Source organism: Temnothorax longispinosus, chromosome 3 (assembly GCF_030848805.1).
Source record: "Temnothorax longispinosus isolate EJ_2023e chromosome 3, Tlon_JGU_v1, whole genome shotgun sequence".
Classification (NCBI taxonomy): Eukaryota; Metazoa; Arthropoda; class Insecta; order Hymenoptera; family Formicidae; genus Temnothorax; species Temnothorax longispinosus.
Window position 1 is genome coordinate 24,201,216 of NC_092360.1, and position 27,225 is coordinate 24,228,440.

General features: G+C 35.8%; 4 protein-coding genes across 7 annotated transcripts; 1 reads left to right on the forward strand and 3 right to left on the reverse strand.

Annotated features, from left to right (window-relative positions):
* Positions 1-369: 369 nt before the first annotated feature.
* On the reverse strand, positions 370-14,260 carry LOC139810506 (bridge-like lipid transfer protein family member 3B). The gene is given in 18 exon segments (XM_071774107.1): positions 370-4,556; positions 5,650-5,797; positions 5,901-6,272; positions 8,048-8,059; positions 8,688-8,822; positions 8,906-10,110; positions 10,200-10,437; positions 10,525-10,706; positions 10,783-10,875; positions 11,335-11,572; positions 11,574-11,722; positions 11,811-12,068; positions 12,237-12,399; positions 12,472-12,638; positions 12,720-12,945; positions 13,040-13,231; positions 13,326-13,527; positions 14,103-14,260. Coding segments are annotated over 18 exon segments (4,395 nt in total). The 5' UTR covers positions 14,147-14,260; the 3' UTR covers positions 370-4,185.
* A 1,476-nt stretch (positions 14,261-15,736) lies between these two features.
* Positions 15,737-18,868, forward strand: Ns2 (nucleostemin 2). The gene is made up of 2 exons (XM_071772246.1): positions 15,737-15,897; positions 16,223-18,868. The coding sequence occupies exon 2, from the start codon at positions 16,228-16,230 to the stop codon at positions 18,421-18,423; it is 2,196 nt and encodes a 731-aa protein (XP_071628347.1). The 5' UTR covers positions 15,737-15,897; positions 16,223-16,227; the 3' UTR covers positions 18,424-18,868.
* LOC139809391 (uncharacterized) lies at positions 18,492-21,871 on the reverse strand. The gene is made up of 2 exons (XM_071772247.1): positions 20,765-21,871; positions 18,492-19,835 (listed from the first exon to the last, which is right to left on the reverse strand). Exons 1-2 carry the CDS (start codon positions 21,246-21,248, stop codon positions 19,090-19,092), a joined length of 1,230 nt encoding a protein of 409 aa, XP_071628348.1. The 5' UTR covers positions 21,249-21,871; the 3' UTR covers positions 18,492-19,089.
* A 137-nt stretch (positions 21,872-22,008) lies between these two features.
* On the reverse strand, positions 22,009-27,121 carry Oscillin (glucosamine-6-phosphate isomerase Oscillin). Of its 4 annotated transcripts, none has more exons than XM_071772249.1 (6): positions 26,426-27,121; positions 23,716-23,885; positions 23,240-23,524; positions 22,799-23,157; positions 22,593-22,674; positions 22,009-22,363 (listed from the first exon to the last, which is right to left on the reverse strand). In XM_071772249.1, the coding sequence occupies exons 2-5, from the start codon at positions 23,837-23,839 to the stop codon at positions 22,597-22,599; spliced, it is 846 nt and encodes a 281-aa protein (XP_071628350.1). In that variant the 5' UTR covers positions 23,840-23,885; positions 26,426-27,121; the 3' UTR covers positions 22,009-22,363; positions 22,593-22,596. The 4 variants fall into 4 exon arrangements, with proteins under 4 accessions (XP_071628350.1, XP_071628353.1, XP_071628351.1 ...); XM_071772252.1 differs by having other exon boundaries at positions 26,394-27,121; XM_071772250.1 differs by having other exon boundaries at positions 26,171-27,121.
* Positions 27,122-27,225: the final 104 nt, after the last annotated feature.

A 27,225-nucleotide genomic window follows, 5' to 3' on the forward strand; every position in this document is an offset into this window, starting at 1 on the left:
CGTAATGAAAAACAGATTCACGTACGGTTTTCTGATATATTTATTTTATATTTTTTCTTATATGGACTGACAATGAGCCAACGAAAACTTTCCATTCCCGTTTTATTTGGAACTGACTTGTGCGAAATGTACCAAAGCACGATTTTCAATTTTGTCTTTAAAGAGAATGTATAATTGTGATTAATTTAACTGTACTACTTCAACCCCTTCAAAAATCTTAAATGACAAAAGCATTGAAAAAACGAGACACATCATATGTCTATGTACAACTACATGTACATACACAATCTCTTGACATTGTATACATTTTCGTATAATGTTTTTATTTTGAGGAAGTCATGCGAATCAGGGGAACAGAAACACTCTCTCTTCTCTCTCTTGAATCTTTCGATATCTTTGTAATGACTTTATTGAGAAAGTGATAATCGTCTTCTTTACATTAAAAAGATGAAACTACATTTTGGCCATCGCTTCTTTTAATTCCACAAAAAAAGCTGGAAATATAATTATTAAATGTCACTCATACTTGTACAATTCATCGATGAAACAATAACACAGTACCTTTGTTACGATATAATATTAACTTGAAGATGGATAATATATATTGCCAAATTTTTGTATTATATAACTCATTTCACCACATATTACATTAATCAACGCAGATTATATAATATTTCATTTTAATATTGCTGAAATATACATCAAAATAATATATTTCAACAAAGTACGCCACATTTACTATCCTCGAAACGAAGCTATAATAATTCAATAGGTTGTTACATTGAAGTGATGTATCTCCGATGTTGATGTGTGCTTATCCTATGTAAATTATCTAATAACCGTAATGTTTGACAACAAAAGCTACGGAGAGATAGCGAACGTGGTAAAAGCGATTTACATCGATTCGTCTATGCTCTCTGTGTGAACGAATGTGTGGAAATTGCACAACCCACTCTTGGGATCTCTTAGCGCTTTACTATCGAAATATGACGCTCTTCAAATGTATGTACTATATTTCTGCTAATATATAAAATAGGTTCATTTCGTAAATTATGGCTGCATCGTTATTTCGACCCATGTATCACATGGCCCGTTGATATACGATATGAACTTACGAAATGGGACCGTCGCTCATGCACCAAACGGCATGACTGTTCTCCCTCCTTTGTTCATATATATATATATATATATATATTTATTTATTTATATATGTAACACTTTTGGAATCTTACTAACTAAAATAACTAGTACAAAGTTATGTAAGTGTTATAGAATTACATGCATCCACAAGCTTTGCCTGTGTCTCCAAACATGCCTCCAAAAGCTTTGACAATGCTAAAATAAAAAAAAACATGTTATCAATCCAAAACAATATATATAGCTGAAATAAAGCTAATAACAAAGTTTAACATCGGATAACAATATAAGAATCTTATACAGGAATGACAATTGTCTAAATATAATCATAAACCATTTATATAAATGGAAATATATTGAAAAGCCTAAATAATTATAAACTATAAACGCATTCTACTGAAGTGTAATATTATACGATATTATTATGCGATTAATTCATCACATTCAACTTCCTAAAGTTTGTATTAACGATATAATTAAGTATGTGTCGTATGTGTAATATAATATAACTAAGTACTTAGAATATATAAAAAGGAAGAATTCAAGCTTTGCATCGTTTGAAGCAATTTCATTTTATGTACAGCTACGTAGCACTTGTGGCTAAATGGATATGAAGATTAAGATTATACATAAAGTCTTTCCGTTATTTTGGATATATATATATTTGGTATACATTATTTTAAAGCCTTTACGTTAGAAAATGGAAAGAGGAAATAAACAATCCTTCATTTATATATGAAATATAATATAAAAAATTATAATATACATAAAAAAACATCATGCACGCAATATATGAAATACTTCCATATATATAATATAGAGGTGCATTTAAAGTATAGATATTTTTATATAAAACTTCCAAGATTAAAAACAAATAAAACTTTAGTTCAATATACAATAAAAACGTATTTGGTATATATTAATTAATACCAAACATGTTTGTATAAATGTAATTAGTTCTCCAAAAAAGGAACTATGAGCAAACTTTAGGAAGTTGATCTAAATCAGACTTGAAAGATAAGAGACATCAATACAATTGAACTGCAAGGAGACTATGTTCCTGCAATACAAAATGTTATCAGATATGTATAAACGTGTTATACATATAAGCAAATCCTTCATTGTAGATATGATATGTGCATTATAAAAAGCTTATCCCCGTATATATGTATATACGTATATATGTCAGTGTATATATATATATATATATATATATATACACACATATATCTGAAAGTAACAAAAACTTCAACTTTTAGTTTTCATCTTTTTCTAAGCCTACATATATTATGCTACCTTCAGTCATTGCGTTCACTAGTCAAATATTAGATAATACATCTTATTGCACCAAACCGTCTCAAGCAAATACACCATCACATAGAGATATACAATTGCGATCATTTGTATTCGTCTATTTAGACGAAAATATTTGCCGAGGGAACGCACCGTTCGAAGCCGCATTTAAATGGAAATCTATCTAAATGGCGTATCTATGATACATGAAATTATGTATATTAAGAGCAGAAATTTACATTATGAAACAAATTTCAATCGCATCATGTATTCGTATACGCTAAAAAAATACTTTCCATTTATGTAGGATCGACCAGCAATCCGTCGTAGAAACTAAATCTATCGAAATCAAACTCTAAGTGAGCTAATCGGGACCAATTGTAAACTGAAAAAAAACCTTGTATTAAAAGGACCATTATTAATCCATCATATTACGATTCTCCCCTTTAAAAATTCATCGAGTCAATTCGCCGTATTCTAAGGTTCCTATAAATTATTTCAAGGATACTCTAGAGCGACTACTATAGACCAACATCTCCAAATTTTATACAGTCTTATTGAAACGTCTCACGTCACTGTATTATTATTATTTATAATTTTCATCATTCGATGAATCATTAAATCAGTCAATGCAAAATTATGTATACGACATAATGCATGATACCACCAGGTCACAATTCCTATTTAAAGTCTATCCGTAGGCTCAACTAGCATATATTTCTAAGTTACAATCGTCTGTTTTAAATCATTGTGCTTCACAGGATGCTCTTACGGATCGTTATGTTTACGGAAAACAAAATATAAAAATATGACCACGTATAGAATCAACCAATACGCCTAAATTGTTATGTACTGACTAGTGCACTTGCTTCTTCCGTACATGTACGTACACATCCTCCTAAAGTCCTGATACAAATACTACGCTTCATAAGTATAATGCACAAATATGCAAGTATACTACTCAATTTTCATCTTAAAACAGAGAAATGCTGAAGATACCTAGCACGTTTCCTTATTAATACAAATCCAGTTCTAAACAAATCGTTTTCTTCATTTATCTACATCTTTACCGTATTTTAAGACTATTATTTCGTTTTCAGAAGGATATGTATACCATGTAAGTATGTATGTATGTATAGACAAAAATTGTTATTTATCTATACATACATTTATAACAAAAAATACGCATAATGTAATAAATACGATCATACACAACTTTCAGCCACGCTACCCCATAAACAGCCGACATACCGGCGATTTATCGCTTATCAAAAATTCGTACGAGACAAACCACTAATTTCACAGTAAAACAGAAAACAGGCTAATATTGTAGTTTATTATCGCCTTATATTCGATCACGGTAAGAAAGTTATTATTTTCTCATTTAAGTTTGCGTCGTATATGCATTCATTCGATTCTTATCACTGTGTTTGACATTTTAAGCAAAAGATCTAAACGGCAGTTACTAGCATAATTACGGCAGACGAGAATAATGTCTTAAAGCACAGTTATAGACCTGATAGTGCTTCCAAAAAGATTTAAATTGTCCTAATCCTCGTTAATTCACACGTGTAAAGTTGAAAATTATATTGTTAACGACAATAACTTTATTAAAATAAACTAAAAGTCTCTTCGCTTTACATAAAGATATCCTAAACTTGTCAAAAGAAATGTCTTTTGCATTATAAAAAATATAACTGGTTAGGACTTATTATTAGAACTGCAACATGTGGAGCAATCAAAACAACTGGTATGCTATCTCTTAATAGACCATGAAGCTCTATTACTACCTCCAGGACCGTCTTCCAGTCTTTGATTTTGCAGCTCTGAAATAGTTTCGTGCAAGAGTTTCTTTTCTTCCAGAAGACTCGCAATGTCGTCTTCCGCGGCGCTTAAACGAGATCTTATTATATCCGATTCCTCTTTCACGCGCATTAATCTCGCATTTTCTTCCGACAGTCTTTCCAAAGCTCCCATACGACGTCTCAATTCTTCGTTATCCGATTTCAGCTGCTTACTGGATTGTCTTAGAGCTTTCAATTCCCTCTCACACTCCATATTCTTAAGCGTGTGACTGTTGTCATTCGATAACGTCGTATTTGAATGGCTCTCACCTACTGTAGTTACTAAAATAAAATAAAAAAAGAAAATTATTATTTGACCTATTACAAATTATATTGTAAAACTCCAACAAAAACATACAAATATAACACTATTTAGTTTCTTTCAGAAGAAATAGTTGAAAAGGAATAAATATACTAAAATATACATATGTCTAAGAGCCCGGGCACATGGAAAAACTTAAGCAGTAAGACGTAAGCAGTAAGGAGATCAACAGTTTTGATTCGCTTACGTTATGTCTTAAGTTCTTAACTGTGATTAGCTTACTGTTTAAATCTTACTGCTTAAGTTTTTCCATGTGCCAAAGCCTTAATCACCAACGTCAGATATGTGCAATATAAAATATATAATCTTTATGATAAAAAATAGATACAGATTATAAATTATATTAACTAGGATATATATACTTATAACAAAGAATATTTTTTAATCAATTTGAGACTCAATATTTGCCTATTGTTCATAATAAATTAATTAATTACCTAAATTAGACAACCAATCGCAAATTTATTTAAAAAATATATTCCTGCTACCAATTCTTCCATTTTTAGATGTAGCCTATATAAATCTAATAAGGAATACATAAAATATAAAACAATTAATAATGAAAAGTAAGATGATTGCTATTTGTAGACCAACAAATTTTTCTTTATATGCATTAATATTTTTATATGCAATAATAAGATCATAATTCATGCTTACTTAAATGCGCTAATATTTTATTTATATATACATATATCAATTATGTCCAGATCAAATAATTAATATATTAAGCTGTGCGATAGTAATAAGCAGCGAGATCTAAAGCTACTTGTCTACATGTGTTAGATCAATGCTCACATTCGTAAGGCCGCCTGGGTGCAGAGAACAGTTATGCAATATGTAATATTAATTACTTCGAAACTGAAATCTGCCACTTGCCACAATGTAAAAATCTACATGTAATACCAACTCACAAGTACATGTGTTTACAGGCGCAGGGACGACGTAACTAAGATTAAGATCGCATAAAGATCGGAAAAGAAAAGTCAACTCAATGTCAACTGCAAGTGGCAGAAGCAAGTGGATACACCTCGCCCGACGACGAGTGTTACTTACCAACGGGTTCGATGTGAAACACGCCGCTCATGTCCCGCGCTATCCTGAGTTTGGAAATATTTAAATCTATCGGGATCGGGCCCGGGGAAGTTATGTTATTTGGCGGACGATCCTCGTTTAAACGTAACGATATATTTTCTAAGTATATCTGAAATAATAACATGTGCGTATTGGCAATAAATCTTGGAATTATACCTCGAACGAAAAGAGATCATGTCCAGAAGACTCGGCAATCTTACGAGAATACCCACCTGCATAGGAATCGGTTTAGGTATGATCTCGTCCTCTGCCAAATCCGCCAAACCCGTCACCGAGCTCATCGACAATGACATTCCTACGTTAGCGACTCTCATTTCTAGCTTATTCTCGAATAAATTCATAACGTTCTCTTTATCATGCACATTAATGCCGGACGAACGCGATGTATCTTGCTCAGACAATCTAGCGCGGTCTTGAGATGCTGGTCTACTACTGTCGCTCGTGTCTTTTTGACTGGCGTCCGACAATCTACGAGAGTCTTCCGGATTTTTCAAGCTATGATCCAAACGTAGCTTAATACGTGATCTGCAGTCAGAATCGGATGGTAATTCTATCCAGCCTCGAGATCGCGAACTGAACTTGGTCTATCAAACAGAATGCGTTAACATATTAAATTCGGATAGATCTAGAAACTGTGTAATATAGCTAGTAAAGTATCTATTTCCATATTGATTACATTATTGCTCAAGTTGCAATATCATATTGCGAAATTAGATGAAATATGATCTGTACGCTAAATGAGTGACTTAATGATAATTTTTATGTCAGTTACAAATTATAAACAACTCGACTTTAATTTAATAAGAGAATTAAAGACGTAATTATTCAATTTGTTAATTACAGGATGAAAATCTACTGTTATATGTGTTAATAAGAAATGTCAAAGCCAAGCCTCTTCTGGATTAAGAGTTATTATGCAGAAAGACCACATTCAGATGCAAAAGCATATTGATGCGCTAAAGCAATTCTATGTAGTGTCTAATATGTGAAGCAATATTAATAATCCCATATAAAATAATATATAAAGCAAATAAAATAATGCGTATGTATTTACAATGCTTAGCATAATCAGACCATATATATTATTCTAAATATATATATTATAATGCAAGTTCATTACCATGCCATACATTTCATTATCGCAATTATAATCAATAAAAACTTCAAAACTCGATTTGTATCAACTGTTTATGGAAATCATAAGAAATCAAAAGCGTAACTTACTTACATCGTAAGCATTCTAATTTAATAATAAAAAAATAATTGTATTTTTTTATTTTACGTCTTTAATTACTCTGTCAAACAAGAAAGATAAAAGCAGAAACATTATAATGCAATTATCTCATTTTAATAAAGCAATATTGCAAGAAAATATAATTATCGTTAAAAATTGGAAAGAAGTGGGAAGAAGCAACAACCAATAACCTAGCAACAATAGATGTTAAATAATTAACTCATTAATTTGCATATACATATATAAATTAGTATGTTCCGACTTCACCAAGTCTTCTTCAGCCGTAACATAATATTTAAGGACAGTAATACATTAACGTATCATAGAAACGAAAATCATTAATTCTTACTATTGGATCCAATTTATTCTTCCCTCCGAATGAGAAATTAATTATAGATTATCTAATTGTCACTATCACTGACTGCGTTTCATCTCTGTTTTATCTTTAACTTCATACAGATGCAACGACAATTTTCAGTTATGTAATCGTCATGCTTTCAAACCGTAATGTGGCTTCTTGTGATAATTTTATTAGATTGCGACTTTCTAGCTTATTTTTTCTTTATTTATTTTATATTTGTTCCATCGTTTGACTTATTTCAATCTGGTTTCTATGATACGTTAATGTATTACTGTCTTTAAGTATTATTTTACGGTTGAAGAAGACTCGGTAAAGTCGAAACGTACCAATTTATATATGTATATGCAAATTAATAAGTTAATTATTTTACATCTATTGTTACTCGGTTATTGGCCCCTCTTCTTTTCAATTTTTTTATACATACGGGTTATTCTTTTACTTATTAATTATCATTATATGTAATATAATATAAATACATAAATTATTTAATATACTTCTATTTGGTTAGCTCCTTTTCCATAAAAATTTGCAACTGCATATTAACGGTATGACAAATAATGGTATGACGTAAATTCGTATCGTTATGTAATTACAGTATTAGACTTATTGTATAATATTATACTTGTTAAAACATTATTAAAATTTTGTTGACTCTACGAGATCCATCAACAGTGTGATAACAGCATGTTACGTAGTTCAATATCAATACATGCATTTTTAACGGTGTCTAAGATTAATAAATGTATGAATGGTTTTGCCAATACCTTTCTCTTGACCTGCCACAAGTGCCACATAAAAACATTCACAAGAGAAGGAGAGACGCGGGAGAGGCATGCAAAAAAAGTTAAAAGACAGAAATTGTATAAATATACATTTATAATAATGTCAACTGGTTATATAATGTAAAATTGTAAAAACAATGAGCAAATTACTGCGAAACTACTCAAGTATTAGTAGTAGCTTATGCACAAGTAACCCGCTATTTCAAATATATACTCTAATTGGAAAGGTTTACTATGACTTATAATCACAAAAAGTTAAATGCAGTTTTTTTTTTATTACAACAAAATGTATTGTTGCGTGGAGAAAAATAATTTTTTTACGATTAAAACTCAAATATCAATCAAGTTATTACAAAATATAAGATTCTGTATAAATATAATTTTTTAATTATATTCAAGGTACTTTAAATTAGCACACAAATAATGTTGAATGAATAAGCTATATTATGTGAAAGTAATAAAATTTCCATAGTAAAAGAAGGAGAATAAATTTTTATTGCGGCAGTACGATTAATAATAAAGAATTTTGTTCGTTTAAAAAGAGCATAATTATGTAATAATATAGCATAACGTATATATATGTTTACTTTATATTACATCAGTTAAATGTAATTTGGCTCACCTGAAATTCGTCCCAAGGAATAGATGAACACTCATCATTGTCAATGTTGGAAACTTGAACCTTGATAATGGAAGAATAATCACAAGATTGGTGTATAAATTCGACTTTCGACAGCTTGAACGTCGCCATGGAAACCTGCGGATAAGAAAATAAGATTCTATTTCTATCGTCTTCGATAAACGCGAAAAATTGATTTACAAACTGACTACGGTACTCACTATATCCTTCCTTTTGCATACGCTGTCCATAGACTTTTCACTTTGCGTGTCCGGCGTTTCTTCCACAACTTCAGTCGCTTCTTCCACGGCCGTTATCCTAATCGAATTATCGATGCCGAATATCGCGTCGATCTTCCCTTGATCTTGGAGGCTGACCAAAACATAATTCTCACTGTCCGAGCTAACGTCGCTTCTCATGGACACTGTATCGCTACTACCGTCTTCCGGAGAAGCCTTCAAGGCCGAGTCGATCGACGTCATTAGATTGCTGAATCCCTTTTTCATAGACGAGAGATTGACGTTGAAATTATTCGGAATGAAGGGCGTGCTCGAGTCTGACTTGCTATGCTTATGCGTAGCTTCCGTTGTATGTTTCTTTTCGTCGCTCGGATTGCCGATATACTGCGGCCCGGAACTCTCGGGTATGCACCATATTGCATTCGTTGGACCCTCCTGGTCGCCTTTTTTGGTGCCGTTTTGTTTAAAAGTGACGACCGGCGGAGCGGAATGCGAGTAATCCATCGACAACATGGACGATGCCTCGCTCTGAGGTGTCTCTACGTCGTTGCTCGTGTTCATTCTCTTGGCGCTAAAATCGACACGTGCGCCCACGCCCACCGTGCTAGTATGCCAGACCGTGGACGAGCCGACGAAGTCGTCCACTATGCTGGACGAGTCAGGCATAACGGATTCTAGATCGCCGCCGGAATTCTCTTTACCGGGTGTGTGCGACGGCATCACAAACGTCACTTCCACCTGCGGTATCAACGCGCCTATGATCACCGATCCGCCGCTCTCAACTTTCAAAATCTTATTCGAGTCCACGGCCAGGTACGTAGCCATCTCGGCGAGTATCTCCGACAATCTGAGTAAGAATAAATATTGATAATGATTTATCTGTACGCTAACTAAATTGCTTATATATGCCAGCCCGTGAATATCGGCGGCCGAAGGCTTCTTCGTGGCTAATAACGAGTCTGCGGTAAAATGACACCACAGCGTTAGAGGGAACGCGTCCAGAAACGGTACGGGCCGACTCTGGCCGACGGCTCGTGCTCCGAAAAAGTCTCCCCAAACGGGCTCCAAGTTGCAGCACCACACGTCCTTCGCCTCTGTCCACAAAAGTTCTCTATTTAGTTGACGAAGCAACTCATTTACGGAATTGCTGCTGAAATTTGGCGGTATTTGCCTAATATTATCAGCGCCTAAAATACAGAACAAAAAAAGGATACTAAAAAATTGATAAAAAAGAACTAGATGTGATACTGATATTGGCAATATCGTAAATACATACCTGCACAATGCGCTAGAAATTTATCCGTTACTACATGAAAATCTCCCGATTTACTGGGAAACTCTGCACCAAAGAACATTTGTCCCATTTGAAATGCATTGAGGCACTGCGCCAAATCCGCTCTCGAAGATCTTTCTGTTGATCGAACATTTGTTATAGATGCTCTGGAAGTTTGAAGATGCAAGGACTTGGGTCTGTCTTTCTGGTTTGGGTAATCCTGTTGACTTTCGAAGACTATCTAAAAATACAAACATTCACATCACTAAAATAAAATGAGAAAATGGGATAATGTATTTAAAGTATGTACTGATATATTTTAACTTACTCTTGGAAGTATAGCCTCTATTTTTACATCAAAATACATTAAACGAGAAGAGCTCAGCTGCTTGTCTTTCCCCATAAGAGAATGATAAAGATTCAATGCAAAAGAATTAAACCAAAGGCACGAGCAGACGTCGAAATTTATTTGAATGGGATTGAGCTGTACATAAAACTTGGGCGGCGGCACTAAAAAATTATACATTATTTAATAGTGAAGAAGTTATCGAATAGAATAAAGAGACTTGTACAAATGTCTGCTTACAGGGAAAAGTAATATCTCCCGGATAATAGTAATAAGTAAACTCAGCATGAAGTATCGTTACGTCTTCTGGAAGACTAAATCTGTCACGATCGCCTAAATAAAAGTTTAATTTAAATATATAGGATATACAATGAATATAATGATATAGGATATGACATATAATGGAGGCTGAGTAATGGAAGTAAAATTTCTATCTAGAGTTACCTAAATTCGATCTCACGTGCGACATATGTTATACGTCATTTTGTCGAAACATTTCAACGGCATTTATAGAGCAACGTCGTTGTAAATAATATATAGTATCTCGTGTAATCTCTAAGATTTTTTACAAATAATATATGTAACGTCAATATTTTTCAAGTATACGTTGCACATTGAATGTTACACAGATTATACGGATTAACCTTAATTTATTTAACACAGACTACGTGCGATAGAAAATAAAAAAGAATCGAGGTAAAGCGATAAAACTACTTGTCAAAATAAATCAAATTTAGCTAAAAACGCTCGATACGCGACGTTACATTCGAACAAACTACTAATCATTTGTACCTTGGGTATGTTTTTTCCTGGTTCGAGCTGTACGATTACCAAATGAAATAATTATTGTCCAACTTGATACGCGATACTCTATTTCGATAAAGAACCTGATAAAAACAAATAACTCGAACAAGTATTTCAAACACGTATAATATCTGAGATGGAATTCTTTTGGCATTGGATTACGCGCGACGTTGTTGTCACTTTTGTACAAGGTAAAATCATCGATTTTGATAATAATGAACGTCGTTGGTTAGTTTGGCAAGCTGCTCCAAGACATAATTTTTCACTGGATTACCACTAGGATGCTGAGACTTTTTTTGCTCAGATGGTGTGACATTTGGATTTTGTGGTTGATTATTTTTTTCCAAATTCTCTCTGGAGCCTTTCGTACCACTTCCTGTTTCACATAAAATCAAATAATATGCAAATTCTTCCATCAATTATGTATTATATTAAATAGGCAGTATATTTATATATATACAAACCTGTTACGTTCCCTTGACTTCTTGTTAAAGGAGAATGTTGTGTTCTTCCAGAATCTATGAGATCCATAAACTGACTTCGGAACGAACTCAACGACTGTTGCAACCATTGGTTGTGAGGTGTAGCATTCTCTCTGTATTTTGGCCAATGTTTTCTATCCGCCATTGCCAGATGATACGGATAATAATCAATTTGAAATCTAACTAATGAAATTTGTAATGCACCACCGTCCTTCAGATCGGGATGTAATGACCTGCCTCCTGTTTTAATAATATTAGTAATTAATTAATAATAAGAAAAGTAAATATTGTATGACGCAGAAGAAAATCGTGAACTATACTCAGTAGATATTAAATGAATAAAGTAGTAAATAACATGCTCTCAATAAATATTTCAACGTGAAAACAAATAAAATCTTTTGGACTTACCACCAGCATCATCGCATAAGTGAAGATCGATGCGTTGCGAAAGAAAATGATATGACGTTTCTACAACATCATATCTCGTAAATATTTTTGAAATCGCTGTAGTGTACTGACTTTTTGTTCTGTTTTGCTGCTGAGATACCTGCGCCTGATATTCTGGTAAAACCTTAAATTATAAGATAGACAAATGAATAAATCATTGGGGTTTTATATTAAAAATTAAACAAATTGTGCAAACCTCTAATTTTCTTGCAGCTTTTGTTTTCCGCTCGAGAACGGTGGCTTTCTCGATAAGACCACCCAAAGAGTCGAGAAAATGGAGCGCAGCTTTCAGTTGTGAATCTGTCAATACCCACAGAAGATCATCTAAAATAATTACTAATCTGGAGCCCATGACGAAACAATCTGTAATAAAATAAAATTGACTTAGTGATGAGCAACGTATTTATCAACAGGTATTTATCAATAGCATCAATGCTTACAAACCTGATATTCTTTTCTTTATCGTAATTCGACATCTTGCTTGGTTTGTAAGTAAACGAAGTGGCGTCAGATTATGATCCTTAGTACTTTGAGCTTCTATTCTAACGGTCTGCCATTCTAATTCTTTAAAGATAAGTAATTGTCCTCGATCAGGATCTTTTACTCTAGTGGTTCTGAGATCGCAACGCTGCCATGTCGCCGACTTGGATTCCACCATAATCCGGTTCATCTAAATAATACAACGTATAGTTTTAAACAAATGTCAATCTGTCTGCGTCTAATTTACTTCACTTCTTATATCATGTGCTACAATAAGATCGTACCTGGACTGAAGCAATGAACGCAGGACTTTTAAATGTAACCAGCACAGTGTTAACAGCTATTGTTATTCCATCAATTACTTTATGTATAAAAGAATACTTTGCAGGACCGGCGTATGATGCTATACCCTGCGGGGAAGACATGCTTCTCAGATCCTCACATGTTTCTACATCTATGTGAACCTCATCCAAACTCTGCAAATATTTTAATTGTTTGTAGTTTTGTTACGCGTACACTACACATAATGGCGAAAGTCATATTTATCTACAATCTGTAACTGTCGTTTACCAAAAAGATAGGAACACTTTTCAGTTTGGTCCATTGTATGCGAAATGAAACTTTATTGCACCAAGCATTAGTTAATCTTAACCACGATGGCAGCTCTAGTAGATCCGTGAGGACTGTTTCATCAAGTTCTAAATTCGATAGCTCTCCTTCACCTTTGAATGTGCTCAGGTTTATCTTATCAGCAGATAAATTCTTGGTGAACCTACAATACACAATGTAAAAGCTCAACAGGCAAAATATATTACTTGCTATTAGTTACGATGATTTTAAAGCAAATAATAACAATATGTTTTATATAAATTATGTAAAAATTATCTAATTTGTGTACTTTGATGAGATTTGTACATTTATATAAATATAATTAGCATTGCTGTAAATTTTTATGTATAGAATATCATATAACTGTTGCTAACTCAATTAATATCCTAATAATTTTGACTAATAAAAAGATGAAAAAATAAAAAAATCAGGGACGAGCATATGACGAGTGTCGATTGCGATTGGAAAGAGCACTTTCTCTCGTGACTTTCTCTCGAAACTGCTCTACGAATGTACCCAATAACCCAATATTACAATTATACAGAGGATACGGGAAAGGAGAATGTGACAACTGTATCGCAATGACAAGACGTACGTCTCGACAATAAGGAAGGATAAACGAGTTACGTGACGTGTGACTTGTATGTAGAACGGGACAATTTTTTTTTTTTTTTACGTGTCACTTGAGACCGTGAGACTGTGTTTCAGGTTAATCAATCGCGATTGCATGAATAGTACCTCGATAAGTGTTTTAACAGCTGATTTTTGATGATCGAGACCATCTTTCGGTCGTGTCGATGAGTCTAAATTCTTACAGCGGTTAATAAGAGGTAATACGTCTCAGCATGGTTAGTTTGACACCACACATATCTACAGCAACTTCTAACTATATATATATACATATAGTTATATACTGTATTTGACATATATATATCTATATACGTATATCGTATATATGAGCCCGCGAATGAAATGATCCCCCCTTATCTTAAGCCTTGTATCCACGACAATTCACGATATGTGCTAGCAGAGAGAAGAATGGCCGCGTTCAGCAGACCAAGCTGCTGAGTAGCAGTCGAACGTGATTGGCTCTTACTTTTAGAACCAACCAATCAACGCAGAGTGTTGATAAGACGAACTCAACAGTTGTGTCTGCTGAACGCGGCCAATGAGAAGCGCGATGACGGCGATTTTCTTGGGACGCTTTGACTAGGATACGTAACGTTTACTATAGAAAATGCGCGCATCATGCGTGAAACGGAACGGACCGATAGTCGGTTCTTATATTTATTCTAGGTCTACAATGCGAGTCGTAAAGTCGTGAGTCGTAATGCTAGGTCTACAATGCGAGTCGTAAAGTCGTGAGTCGTAAGAATTGACCAATCACGGTCGATTATTCTCCTCAAATTCGATTGTGATTGGTCAATTCTTATGACTCACAACTTTACGACTCGCATTGTAGACCTAGCATAAGAATTGACCACGCACAATCGAATTTGAGGAGAATAATCGACTGTGATTGGTCAATTCTTACGACTCACGACTTTACGACTCGCATTGTAGACCTAGCATTAGCATAATGCTAAACTCCATAGACGCGGAAACGCCGTGCGGTAGAGTGCATTGCCCTTATGCTGGGGCTACAATGCGAGTCGCAAAGCCGTGAGTCGCAAGAATTGATCAATCACAGACGAATTTGAGGAGAATAATCGACTGTGATTGGTCAATTCTTGCGACTCACGACTTTGCGACTCGCATTGTAGACCCAGCATTATGGCTCCTGCACACAGGACGCGGAAACGCTTGCCGCGCGGCAAGAAGCGACGCGGTAGCCAATCAACGTGTTGTTTTTCCGTAAGAACCAAAAGTTTATTGGCTACCGCGTCGCTTCTTGCCGCGCGGCAAGCGTTTCCGCGTCCTGTGTGCAGAAGCAAAAGCCATTAGCATAAGTTAGAATGAAAAAAAATATATTTGTTTCATTCTAACTTATTGCACTATTACTACGTTTACGCGAGCGTTACTTCTGTAGTAACTTACGATAATTCACTCGTTTACGCGGAGTAAATTATCGTAAGTTACTACAAAATCCCGTTTACGCGAAGAAATTATCGTAAGTTAATTACTACAAAAGTAACGCTCGCGTAATGCCCGGTGTCTACGATGCAAGAACTGTGTCCAAGTTTCGATTTAAGCCAATCAACTTGCAGCTCTTACAGAAAAGTAGCAGTTTCATTGGCTTAAACCGAAACTTGGACACAGTTCTTGCATCGTGGACACCGGGCTTAAACGTAGTATATGTTGCACTAGTTCAGAAGTGCAGCGGAAACGAACAGACCTAGTGTAAGGTGGAACGCAGTGAACACACCCTAGAAGGTCTCTAGTTACTCTAGTGTATATTTCAGTAGAGGCACATGGTGCGATTTTAACCTAACATATGGGACACATTGAATTTATTTATATCATATTTGTTACATATTGTGTTATTTGTTAACGAATTTTGATTAATTAAATTTACAATTACGTACTATTTCTGGTAAGTATGTTAATTGTAATTCATCATATTTATACCTTATAATCAAAGCTAACAGAAACGTGTAAGTTACTCGATAGAAAATACAGAATTATACTACTTTATTCGAATTTAGAATCATTTTTTATATGAAAAATTAAAGCTAATTTAATGTTTTTTAATTAAATTTAACACATTTATCAAATTAAGATATTAATCTTACATGTTATAAATATATTTGTAAATGATTTAATGTCTTTTACAATTTTTTTAAAATTGATTTCTTAATATTAAAGAGCACTAAGTTTGGGAAAGATATTATTTTCTGAATGATGTGTGTTTGTTCCAGACACGATGGCTAAAACACATATCACTAACAAAGCCCCGCGAAAGCAGGGCTTTAAGCGTTCAGGACACAGTATGAATCCTGAACGTTCTACAGAAGGATTGAAAGGAGTTGGTAAGGTACGGACGAAAGCAACTATTCAAAGATTGCAGATGTATCGCAATCAGAAACCAAAACGCAATCGTTCTGGGAAGATTATTAGCCCCGCGCCGTTTCAAGGCTGGAACACCTCTGGAACCATGTCGCGTGTGGAGCCGTCCCAAAGGTGGTTTGGTAACTCGAGAGTTATCTCGCAGAATGCTCTGCAAAAGTTTCAGAATGAATTAGGAACTGCTATAAAGGATCCCTATAAAGTTGTCATGAAACCCACTCAATTGCCTATTACCTTGCTTCAGCAGAAGGCGGCGAACGCACGAGTACACCTTTTGGATACAGAGAGTTTTAAAAGTGTTTTTGGCCCGAAGAAAGTTAGAAAGAGGCCGAATTTGCCGGTAACATCGTATGACGAATTGAAGAACTTGGCCGAGAATAAGGAAGATACTTATAACAAGGAGAAAGATTCCAAAGATTACGATCTTGTTCGCGAGGACACTGGCGTGAAGGACGCACAGAGAGACTGGATCATGGCAGCCGGACAAAGTAAAAGGATATGGAACGAGCTATACAAAGTCATTGACTCCTCCGACGTTATCCTGCAGATATTGGATGCCAGGGATCCGATGGGGACTAGGTCTCCGCCTGTGGAGAAATATCTGAAAACCGAGAAGCCTTACAAACACCTGATATTCATCCTGAATAAAGTAGATCTGGTGCCGACGTGGATCACGCAAAGGTGGGTGGCGATTCTGAGCAAAGAATATCCAACGGTCGCCTTTCACGCTTCCTTGACGCATCCCTTTGGCAAAGGTTCCCTGATAAATCTGTTGAGGCAATTTGCGAAATTGCACGTTGACAAGAAGCAGATCAGCGTTGGTTTCATAGGGTATCCCAATACAGGAAAGAGTTCCATCATAAATACCTTGCGTTCCAAGAAGGTCTGCAAAGTGGCGCCCATAGCTGGAGAAACTAAAGTATGGCAGTACATAACTCTCATGCGCCGTATCTATTTGATAGATTGTCCCGGCGTCGTTTATCCGTCGACGGAAACCGACACGGAAAAGGTATTGAAGGGAGTCGTTAGAGTGGAGCTCGTTCAGGACCCGGAAGATTACATCGCCTCTGTCCTAGAAAGAGTGAAGCCCGAATACATTCGTAAGACGTACAAGATAGACGTATGGCTAGATCATATTGATTTCTTGGAAAAATTGGCGCGTCGAAGCGGCAAGCTTCTAAAGAAAGGAGAGCCCGACATTACGATCGTCGCACGTATGGTGCTCAACGATTGGCAACGCGGTAAACTACCTTTTTACGTCCCACCTGTGGGCTTCGAGGAACCGTTATCAAGTCAAACAGCTAATACGAGTGAAACAGTTACCACGCAAGATAATACGTTAAAAATCACCAATAATGAAAAGACTCAAGAGACCGATAAGCTACCTTCAAAAGAGATAACAAAGAGCCAACTGGCAGTGACACAAGATTTTAGAAAAATACGCGTTGGATTGCCTTATTCCGGTGACGATATTAAGAATCTAGAGCAGAATAAATCCTTCACTGAAAGTATCGCAGAGGATGATAGTAGGGTGGAAAGCGAGTCGGAATTGGAGGATTCGGAATTGGAAGATGCGGAAATAGAAAATGATTCGTGTACGGCAAGAGATAAATTTGACGATTTACAAAAAACAAAGATAAAGAATGTCAAAGATAAAGAATGTTCCTCAAACAATGATGATAACGTTATCGAAAACGATGATGAAATAGATAAAATAGAATCTGATATGGAAGAAAGCAATGAGTATTCAGATTCGGAAGTGCTTTTACCTATCGAACGAGATAATCTGAAACAGACTGTGTTTGACGTCGTAGATAATGAATATGATTCTAGTGATACTGAAATGGTCCCTTCTAAAACAGTATCAAGTAGCGATACGCAAAGTGTCTCATCGATATCTCGCAAAAAAACGAAAGAAAAATTGACGAGCAAACAGCGAAGGGCTATAGAACGCGCTAGTAAAAGGAAAAAGATCGGAAGCGATTTCTACGAAGTCACGAATGTGAAGAATAGGAATAGAAACAGGAAAGTTCCCAAGGTTAAGAGAAAATAATAAATTCTACAATCAATTACGTCGACTCCACTCAAATATTTGTAAAACGTAAGGAAACCTTAACAAAGTTGTAAAATATATATTTTATATTTGTCAAATTTGCTAAATTGTACATCTATTTTCTCCTGTAAACTAGTCTTGTTCTTTTATTCTATAATGCGCAGAAGAAGTGTTACAAAACAATATATAACGTCCCAGATAGCGCCAACATGACAACGATGTATTATTCGTCGTTCCATCTTGAGCATCATGATGTAAACATTGCAAACATGATGGCAACAACACATATATATATATATATAATGATTTCCATCCGTTATTGCGTATATGTCTTCAAGCTATTAAGTTTTTTAATTGTAAGTCGTTGCTAAAATAGTGCTGACAATATGAAATTGTAATCCGTTTCAATTTCCCGTGAATAGAATTATAATTCATGTGAGTTCAACCCGACAAACATAATGCTGTCTCACCTTGTCCCTGGTTTATCAAAATTAGTTGCATTCAACGATTGTTGGCAACATGACAACAAATTCACAGAATTTGGCTATCTGGGGTAGCTGACTCATGCAACGTAGGCAATTACGTCGCATTATTGTTGATGCAATAATGAACGTATTTATGTTGACATTCCAGGATATTTTTTATCTTCTTTTCCTATTGCATTGCCTAGATCCAGTTGCGTTTGATAAAATATAACACGACCTTGCGCAGCCGTTGGATAAACATTTGGTTGCCCTGGTAGCTTACCATAAACTCCTTCATGTTGTCGTATTTCAACTCGGTCTCCTGCACGTTTAGCGTGAGTATCTTAAGCATGAAAAATAAATGCATAGACTCGAATCTGGCGTCGGTGGACAACTTGGCGTCAAAATTCTCTCTGGTGAACTGCTCGGTGTCGCAACCCATTCGATCCAGCACGGTCAAGAACGTTTCGTAGTAGAGATCCATCAGTTCCTCGAGGCGATCCTCGCTCACATCCGTGCTAGAGAACAGGAAGAAGACCATCTCGCGCAGCGGACTGAGAAACAGATAATTCTGAAAATCCACGAACTTGATATCGTCCACTCGGCCGTTCTCATCGCGATGGAACATGATGTTGTTCACCCAGAAGTCTGCGTGAATAATAGTAGACCACGGCTCATCAGGCGGTAAGGTCCACATGCCACGACCCATTGAGTCCTGTACGGCAGCTTCGAACCGATCAACGTAAACAGCTAATTGCGAATCTTCCGCTACCGTCTTTAACATGTCTTTTTGAAAGTTCTCAAACTCGTCGAGCTTCAGGTCCAAGCACTTGCTGCGTTCCTTCAATATTTCGAAGTACTCCGGTCGCTTGTACTTGGTAGCCATCCCTAGCGCATGAAACCTCGCCAACGCCCGTATCGCTACTCTCGAGTGCTCAAGATCGCATCCTATGAGTCAAATAAAAAGTCACTTACTTTTCATATAGTAAATATTAAAATGATTATGTAACTTCAGATAATCTTAAGTCTAATCTGATCTAAAAGTGCACAAAAGATTTCCATGTAATCAGCGAAAATGTAATGCAATTTTATTGATATTATATCGTACATTTTTTACGGTCAATTTTATAAAAATCATCTGACATAATTGATGACTCGGTAGATTTCCTGAGTGTATCAAGAGAAATCGCATAAAGCTCAGAAAAAAAGGTGCCAAGCAGATTAATCTGCGATTTATTGTTAGTGTAGTGTTAACACTACAAAGATCGTAAATCATGTTGATAAGGAAATGACATCATTGTGTTACGAATGACAAATCTCTGTATCTCGATTTATTCCGCTGTTTTTAATATCATAAGTCTTAAATAAAATAGTTAGTTTTAATCTTTACTTGTATTAACAATTTGTACAATTTATAAAATTCTACTTTTTTTGTTATCTCATGTATATATACATTTTTATTTTATGTATTACATACACTTGTCATTCTCATAAAGATTATGAGATAATTAATTATAGTATAAATAATTTTAAGGAACTTAAATTTACATGTTAAAGACCGATTGTTCCAACCTGTTGGTAAACTAACAGTTGAATCATATGTCTACCTTTGTAATTTGAAAGAAAAACAAAGACACATATATGATTTAACTACTAGTTAGTTTACCAAAACATTGGAACACCGGCCCTAAATCATAGAAAAAAATTGTTTATAAGGAGAATTCAAAAAAGCTCCTAAATATAATTTATTATGCTACATTGAACATTTTTGTCTACAGCCTTTAAAACAAAGAAACTTTTGATTCAAAGCGTAAAGATAAGATGAGCTTAAAGATGATCACAAACTTTTCAAACAGACAAAAAATATTTAACGCTACCTTTAGCTCTGTCGCCATTGTAATAACCGCGCGTCCTTAAGTTCTCCATTAGAATAACGGCATCATCGTCGAAATCGACATCCGGGCTCAACGATAATCGGGACTGATAATATTTGGGCAATATATCGAATACTTCATCCTGTTTCAGACCCATTTCTCTCTCCAGTTTTTGATAATAAGGCACGATATTCTCATACATGAAGATCTCCTTTCTGAACGTGTACGGGCTGTCGAAAATTTGTCGTTGGAATTCCGTCGGCGGCGGCATCTTCGCGATGAGATGAAGATCTTCCTCTTCCGCTTCATCGTTGCGCTTGATCACGGCGTGAACACTTAAAATGGTACTGCCGTAATTCTCGCCTGGCTGCAACAGGCTCTTGGTCGTATAACGAACCACGATCAGCCCATCGCCAAATGTGCGGCTCAGTATCGGTTGCAATTCGCGCAGCTCGATCGTCTTCAACTGTTGCTGATCGTTGCTCATGATTGTCACACAGGCAGACAGTGCCGGGAGAAGACTCGTGTCTGCGTCAACCAACTATCACGTTTCGCGTTGGACTACCAACTGGCCGATATTACGTGTGAAAGAAGCGCGCGCAATCATTTCATTTGCGACAGCCGCAGCGACTGCTCCTCCTCCACTGGCTCTGAAGCATGGTCCGCCTCCTTCCTAGCCGCTTGCAACATTTTTGTAATCGTTACATAGGGTCTATTTCCTGGCTGCACTAATTCAGAGTTTATCTTTTTCCTTCCAATGTAGAGTAAAAAAGATAAACTCTGAACCGACTGCTTGTCATGTGCCGGATGAGATTAATTTTCGTGTAGAGACACGTGTTGTCGACTCACACACGGAAAGTTTCAAACGTTGATTTTCCATCCTCAGAAACGCTGGTGATCTCCCCTACCAGCGATCACCAGCTTTGTCTCTCTCACTCTCTCACGCTCAGTCCCTCGACGCCTGCGGCAATCAATTTGTCCTGGTTTCTCCTTGACTGGAATTTGTGACTATTATGTGATTCACACATAATCTCCGTGCACTATTTGTCACTGTCTTTACAAAGATCGCGCTGTGTCGCATAATAAGCATCTTTTACGAGTATAAAACTCTTATATTATATTTATTTATCCATCTATTGCAGTTAAAAACGTGATTATGTCATTGTTTTGATTTTTTTTTTTTTTTACTAGAATAGGAGATTATATTAATTACTCTCGAATAACAATCACTGAGAACGCTTCTGTGGTACGGCGGTAAAAAGAATAAATTTATTTCTGAAATAACAGAATGATATAAAAATATATTTTTCTGGCACTCACATGGCAGTTGTGTATAAGAGCATATGTGTTAAGTATATGTAATTAAAATTTTTGTATATGTAATATACGATTAAAATAAAAAACGTAAGATACATATATATATATATATTGCATAATGCAATCTCTGATCACTTTAATTATCGTTTATGCGCTAAAACTTCCGACTGTTTGTCCTTCTCATGTAAATTCGTTATATGATTTTTACGAATTGCCGATGGTGGAAAATCTTTACTTTGGCCAGCTTTCTTGCTCGATCAATTTGCTATGAATATCCCATAAGTTCTACAAATAAAAGATGATAAACTGTAAATTTCACTAAAATTGTGATTACAATTTTGCAATAAATTTGCACAATAGAAATGAAGACAAATATAGAGTTAATATCTTATCTAATATATTCTTTCATAGAAAGAAATGTATGTTTCTTTTTAGAGGAAGGAAAATGGATATGTATTACTCGTATAATTCAATGAATTTTGATTTTGAACATAAAAGTCATAGAGATAACTACCACTTCAATTGTTTTGCACCGCGCGGCGGGGGATTGCATTTCCATCTTCCTCAATCAATTTGCGATGTACGTCACTGAGCGCCTAAATAGCATACAAATTGAATACGAGACGCAATTTCAACATTGTACCTGAATTTAATCGACATCTTTACTTAATGATAAAAAGAAAATGCCAAGTCAGCGGATGACGAGGCAGATGAGATTACCTTGAAGTATTTAACCGTTTTTACGCGTAATTCCAGAGTAGCGTCTTCATCACAGATAATGAGCGTGCGAGGATGTTGTTGAAACGCGGACACCGTCCACATGTGGTTAATGCCTTCCTCTATGGCCTTGTAAAGGGCAAAAGCTTTGTGAGATCCAGTAATAAGAATCATCACTTCCTTAGCGTCCATTACGGTACCGACGCCTACAGTTAACGCCTGCTTCGGCACTTTGTTAATATCATTTCCGAAAAATCTCGCATTGGCTTCCAAAGTGTCTTGTGCAAGGGTTTTCACTCTTGTGCGAGAAGCTAATGACGAACCAGGTTCATTGAAGGCTATATGACCGTCTGGTCCGATACCTATAATTTTATAAGTTGTTTAAAGACTTGTTGTATACCCAAAAACTTTTTGTGTTTATATTTAATGAAACTGTTGTTTTACCTCCAATGAACAATTCTATTCCACCAGCCTCTTTGATTTTTTCCTCGAAATTATCGCATTCTTTTTCGAGATCCGTCGCATTTCCGTCAAGTATATGCACGTTCTTTGGGTCGATATCTATATATTTGAAGAAATTGTTGTACATGTAATAGTGGTAAGATTCGGGATGATCTCTCGGTAAATCAACATACTCGTCCATATTGAATGTCTTAACATACTTGAAGGAAATTTTGCCTTGTTGATAAAATTCTATAAGCTTTTTATACATTCCCAAAGGTGTCCCTCCTAGATGGAATAAAAAACAAAAAAAAAGATTATCAGGATGAGATTATCAGGATGTGATATTAATATATTATATTAAATAATATTAATATAATATATTAATATCACATGATTAGTATATAAACAAATGTTTAAAAAAAATCAATTTAGCTATAAAACATAGGCTTATCCTTTTTATTTATAGTATTATGTACCTGTGGGGAGACCAAGAACGAAATACTTGTTTTCATCAGGATTGAAATCGTTGATTCTTTTTAAAACGTATTTCGCAGACCACTCCGCGACGTAGTCCACGTTATCGCAAATTACCAGACGCATAATAATATATGTATATATATATATATATGTATATATTAATTGCACACTGCAACATAAATAGGTGCGCATTAGTATCATTTTAATATTGAATTCGTATTGTTATTAAATCTATTTACGCACGATACGTTAATTATGTTGAAAAATTCACGTGTTCTTAAATTCATAAGTTTCCTCAGAAGTTAATCAAATAAACAGCAAGTAGTCTTTGTTGAAAGAAAGAGAAAATTTATATTTGATTGTTTGAAGGAGATATTCAAGTCCTTCCTTTGAGATTATATAATCCATGTAAAATTAGTCCTCCAATATTTAAATTAGGCTGCGATCCACTTGACGCTACAAATGCTTTTTCCGACAAGCTGTCGACCTCGCACGTGCCGAAACTGGAGCTATTTCCATCGCTTCCCAGTCCGAAGAAAAAATATTTTTCTAATTCTGAAGCGGAAGGTGGTCGCGGCTTTTTCAAGGGACTTCCCGCGGCCAAACTCGGCTCTGTTTCACTCTCCTTGCAGGATTCCTCGACAATAGTATGCAAGGTGAAGTCGATCGCCTGCCTGCGATATCCTCTGAGTTCTTCTTCACGATCGCCGAAATTATTAGCTTCTTCTTCTCCTTCTTTCTTCATTGAAAGAAAAGAGAAGAGGAATGCTTCGAAGCATTTGTAGCGTCAAGTGGACCGCAGCCTAACTTTCTATAGTTCATTCGATTGCTCATCGTTTGCATACTGCATACTTCTAGTCACATTAGCTCCCCCCCCCCAACTACGAAAAAATTGGATCGAAACAGTCTTAAGGTGTGATCGAAAAATCAAAATGCTGCAATTTGTTTAAAAATTATATAAAATATTCTTCAAAGTAAAACTAATATTATATTAAAATTTCAAACCGATTAACCGAACGCGAGATAATCATTATCAAAAATTGCACTTTTCCATGCATTGCCTATATACAAAGCATACGGAAATCTTGTATTTTAAATTTTAATAATTTTAATAATTAGAACGAATAATAAGAAAGTGATGAAAAACCGGATATATAGTAGAAGGGCACTTTAGGAATATTAGTTTAAAAAAAACCCGAAAATATATATTAACCGCTATAGAAATACAATAATAGGCCTCGATTTTCATGATTATTCGACATGAAGGAGAGAACGAGCTATGACGACTTGTCAGAAGCCGCGGTAGCACGTGGAGTTGATGGCTTTCGTGCCGCATACAAGTGCGTGCCGTGTACGTGTGCACCGTGACCGCCACACGTAATAGTACCATTAATTGGAAGAAAAAGAAGTACACGGTACTTCCTGTGCGTGCAGAACCGTCCCAAAAGTTTTCAGCCTGTAATGGTTAGACAATCAGATGTTTTCTCGTGATAAATTTTTGTTTGCACATTCTTAATAAAGTTTGAATAACGTTTGAACTAGAAATCTACAAACAAAAATTCGAAATGTGCAAACAATGAGCAAACAAATTAGCTATATAGAAAGTTAATTTTTTTAATGTTGAAGGGGGCTAACTCTTCACAGGAGTGACCATGTTCTTCAAGTCCAAAATAAGTATTTTCTATCGAGTATGTGATAGTGAGCGAGAAAGAGAGAGTTCACGTTTGATTGCCGTTTGAAGAGGCCTGACCTGAGATTGAAACTTTTCAATACGATTCAAACCTAGAAACAATAGCAATTATAATATTACACAAGTATCTGTGTATACAAGCTCTAACTAATATTATAATATCGTAAAAACTGTATAGGCTCATATTGACTTTAAAATTTAATTTGTTGGAGCATAATTTTCCTCTTATTGCAAATGAATATATGTAGATCTGACTAAATGTAGATTTGTCGATATGTATCACCAAGACAGGACGGTCCGACAAATTATTCACATAAGAGAAACATTCGTACGTTAAAAGAAACGCGAACTACTTATAGTTTAATCCAAAATACAAGAGACATAGCACACATTTAAGCGAGACTAAGAACAGGCTTTTACCGCTTTTATCTACAGCGAGAGCTATTTGCGCATTCATATCAGGAGATAAAAGTGACAGTAACCTTTTATCTTATATGCTTAAGTATTGCAAAATCCGTGCGTATACACACTGCACACAGGTTCGTGTAAAAAAACACACTTTTTAAACACACATTATAGGTACGTTAATCTATATGTATAAATGTCTGTATTTACAGCTATTCTTAACTCCAGAAAATGAGTTTTCTAAAGGCGAGTCGTCAACAAAAACTGTAAATACCTCTTCTAATCAAGATACAGAAGGATACGTATTGCGTAGATTGTAGGTACCAGAGTAGCCAAAATTCTTATCGATAGATACACACACGTTATCTCGCTCGTAATTTGATTGCGCTCGCTTATCATCTTTCGACCTGACCGCGGAGTTGGTAACCAGCGGCTGTTGACCCGCTGCGAATCAACCGCGGACGGAGGACAGAGGAGGACGACTTATTGTGCTATCTAACTTGTCTTCCTCGCTTCTGTCGCGACAAACGGACAATGGAGCCGTATGCCGTTCGAGGAAAAACGTGCCGCACTCGTACATACGTAGGAGCAGCTTGGTCTGGAGGTGCACGAACCTGCTGGACGATCCAGGACGATCGCTCGACGAGTCGTGTTGGCCCCCGCACCACGCACCACCGGTCGGTCACTGAATCAGCTGACTAGCGCGCGTTAACCTCAACTCTCAACTCGCGTCTCGCGTCTGGCCCGGTCTTCCCTCGAGTGTGGGCGGCCTACTGCCTGCTCGTCTCAAGCCCGGTCAGCTCATCGCCTTACGTGAATCCTTATCATGGCTATTATAGATAAGGGCGCGAACCGAACCTTCCGTGGCGCCGCGAATGCAGCAATTTTTATTTAATGCCTTTTCTTTATCGCGAGCGAGCGTGAACGAGGAGCACACCCTCGATGTAAACAAGCGCTGGTTCTTTGCTAGCACTCTGCTAGCACTGCATTACACTTTTTGCACTTAAAACGGGTGTATTAGATGAGAAAGAGAAAGATGAAGAGGCCAAAAAGTTTAAATAAAATGAGTAAACAATTAAAAAAAAAAAGAGGAAAAACGAAGAGCTCAAAAAGTTCAATTAAAATGGATAAATAATTAGAAGACAGAGAGGAAAACACAGAGCTCAAAAAATTATATTAAAATGGGTAAATAAATAGAAAAAAGGGGAGAAACGAAAAATCTAAAAAAAATTCCAATGATATAAATATACAAAAAAGAGAAAAAAGAGAGGAAGGTAAAATTCGCTTGCTCGAGTTACACTTTCTGCACTCTGTCGCCTCTTTCCTTTTCTTTTTAAAGTATCCACACCGTCGTTTGTGCTATTTCAAGTGCAGAAAGTGCGGAATGAAATGCCCGGTCGAAGATGAGTTTAGG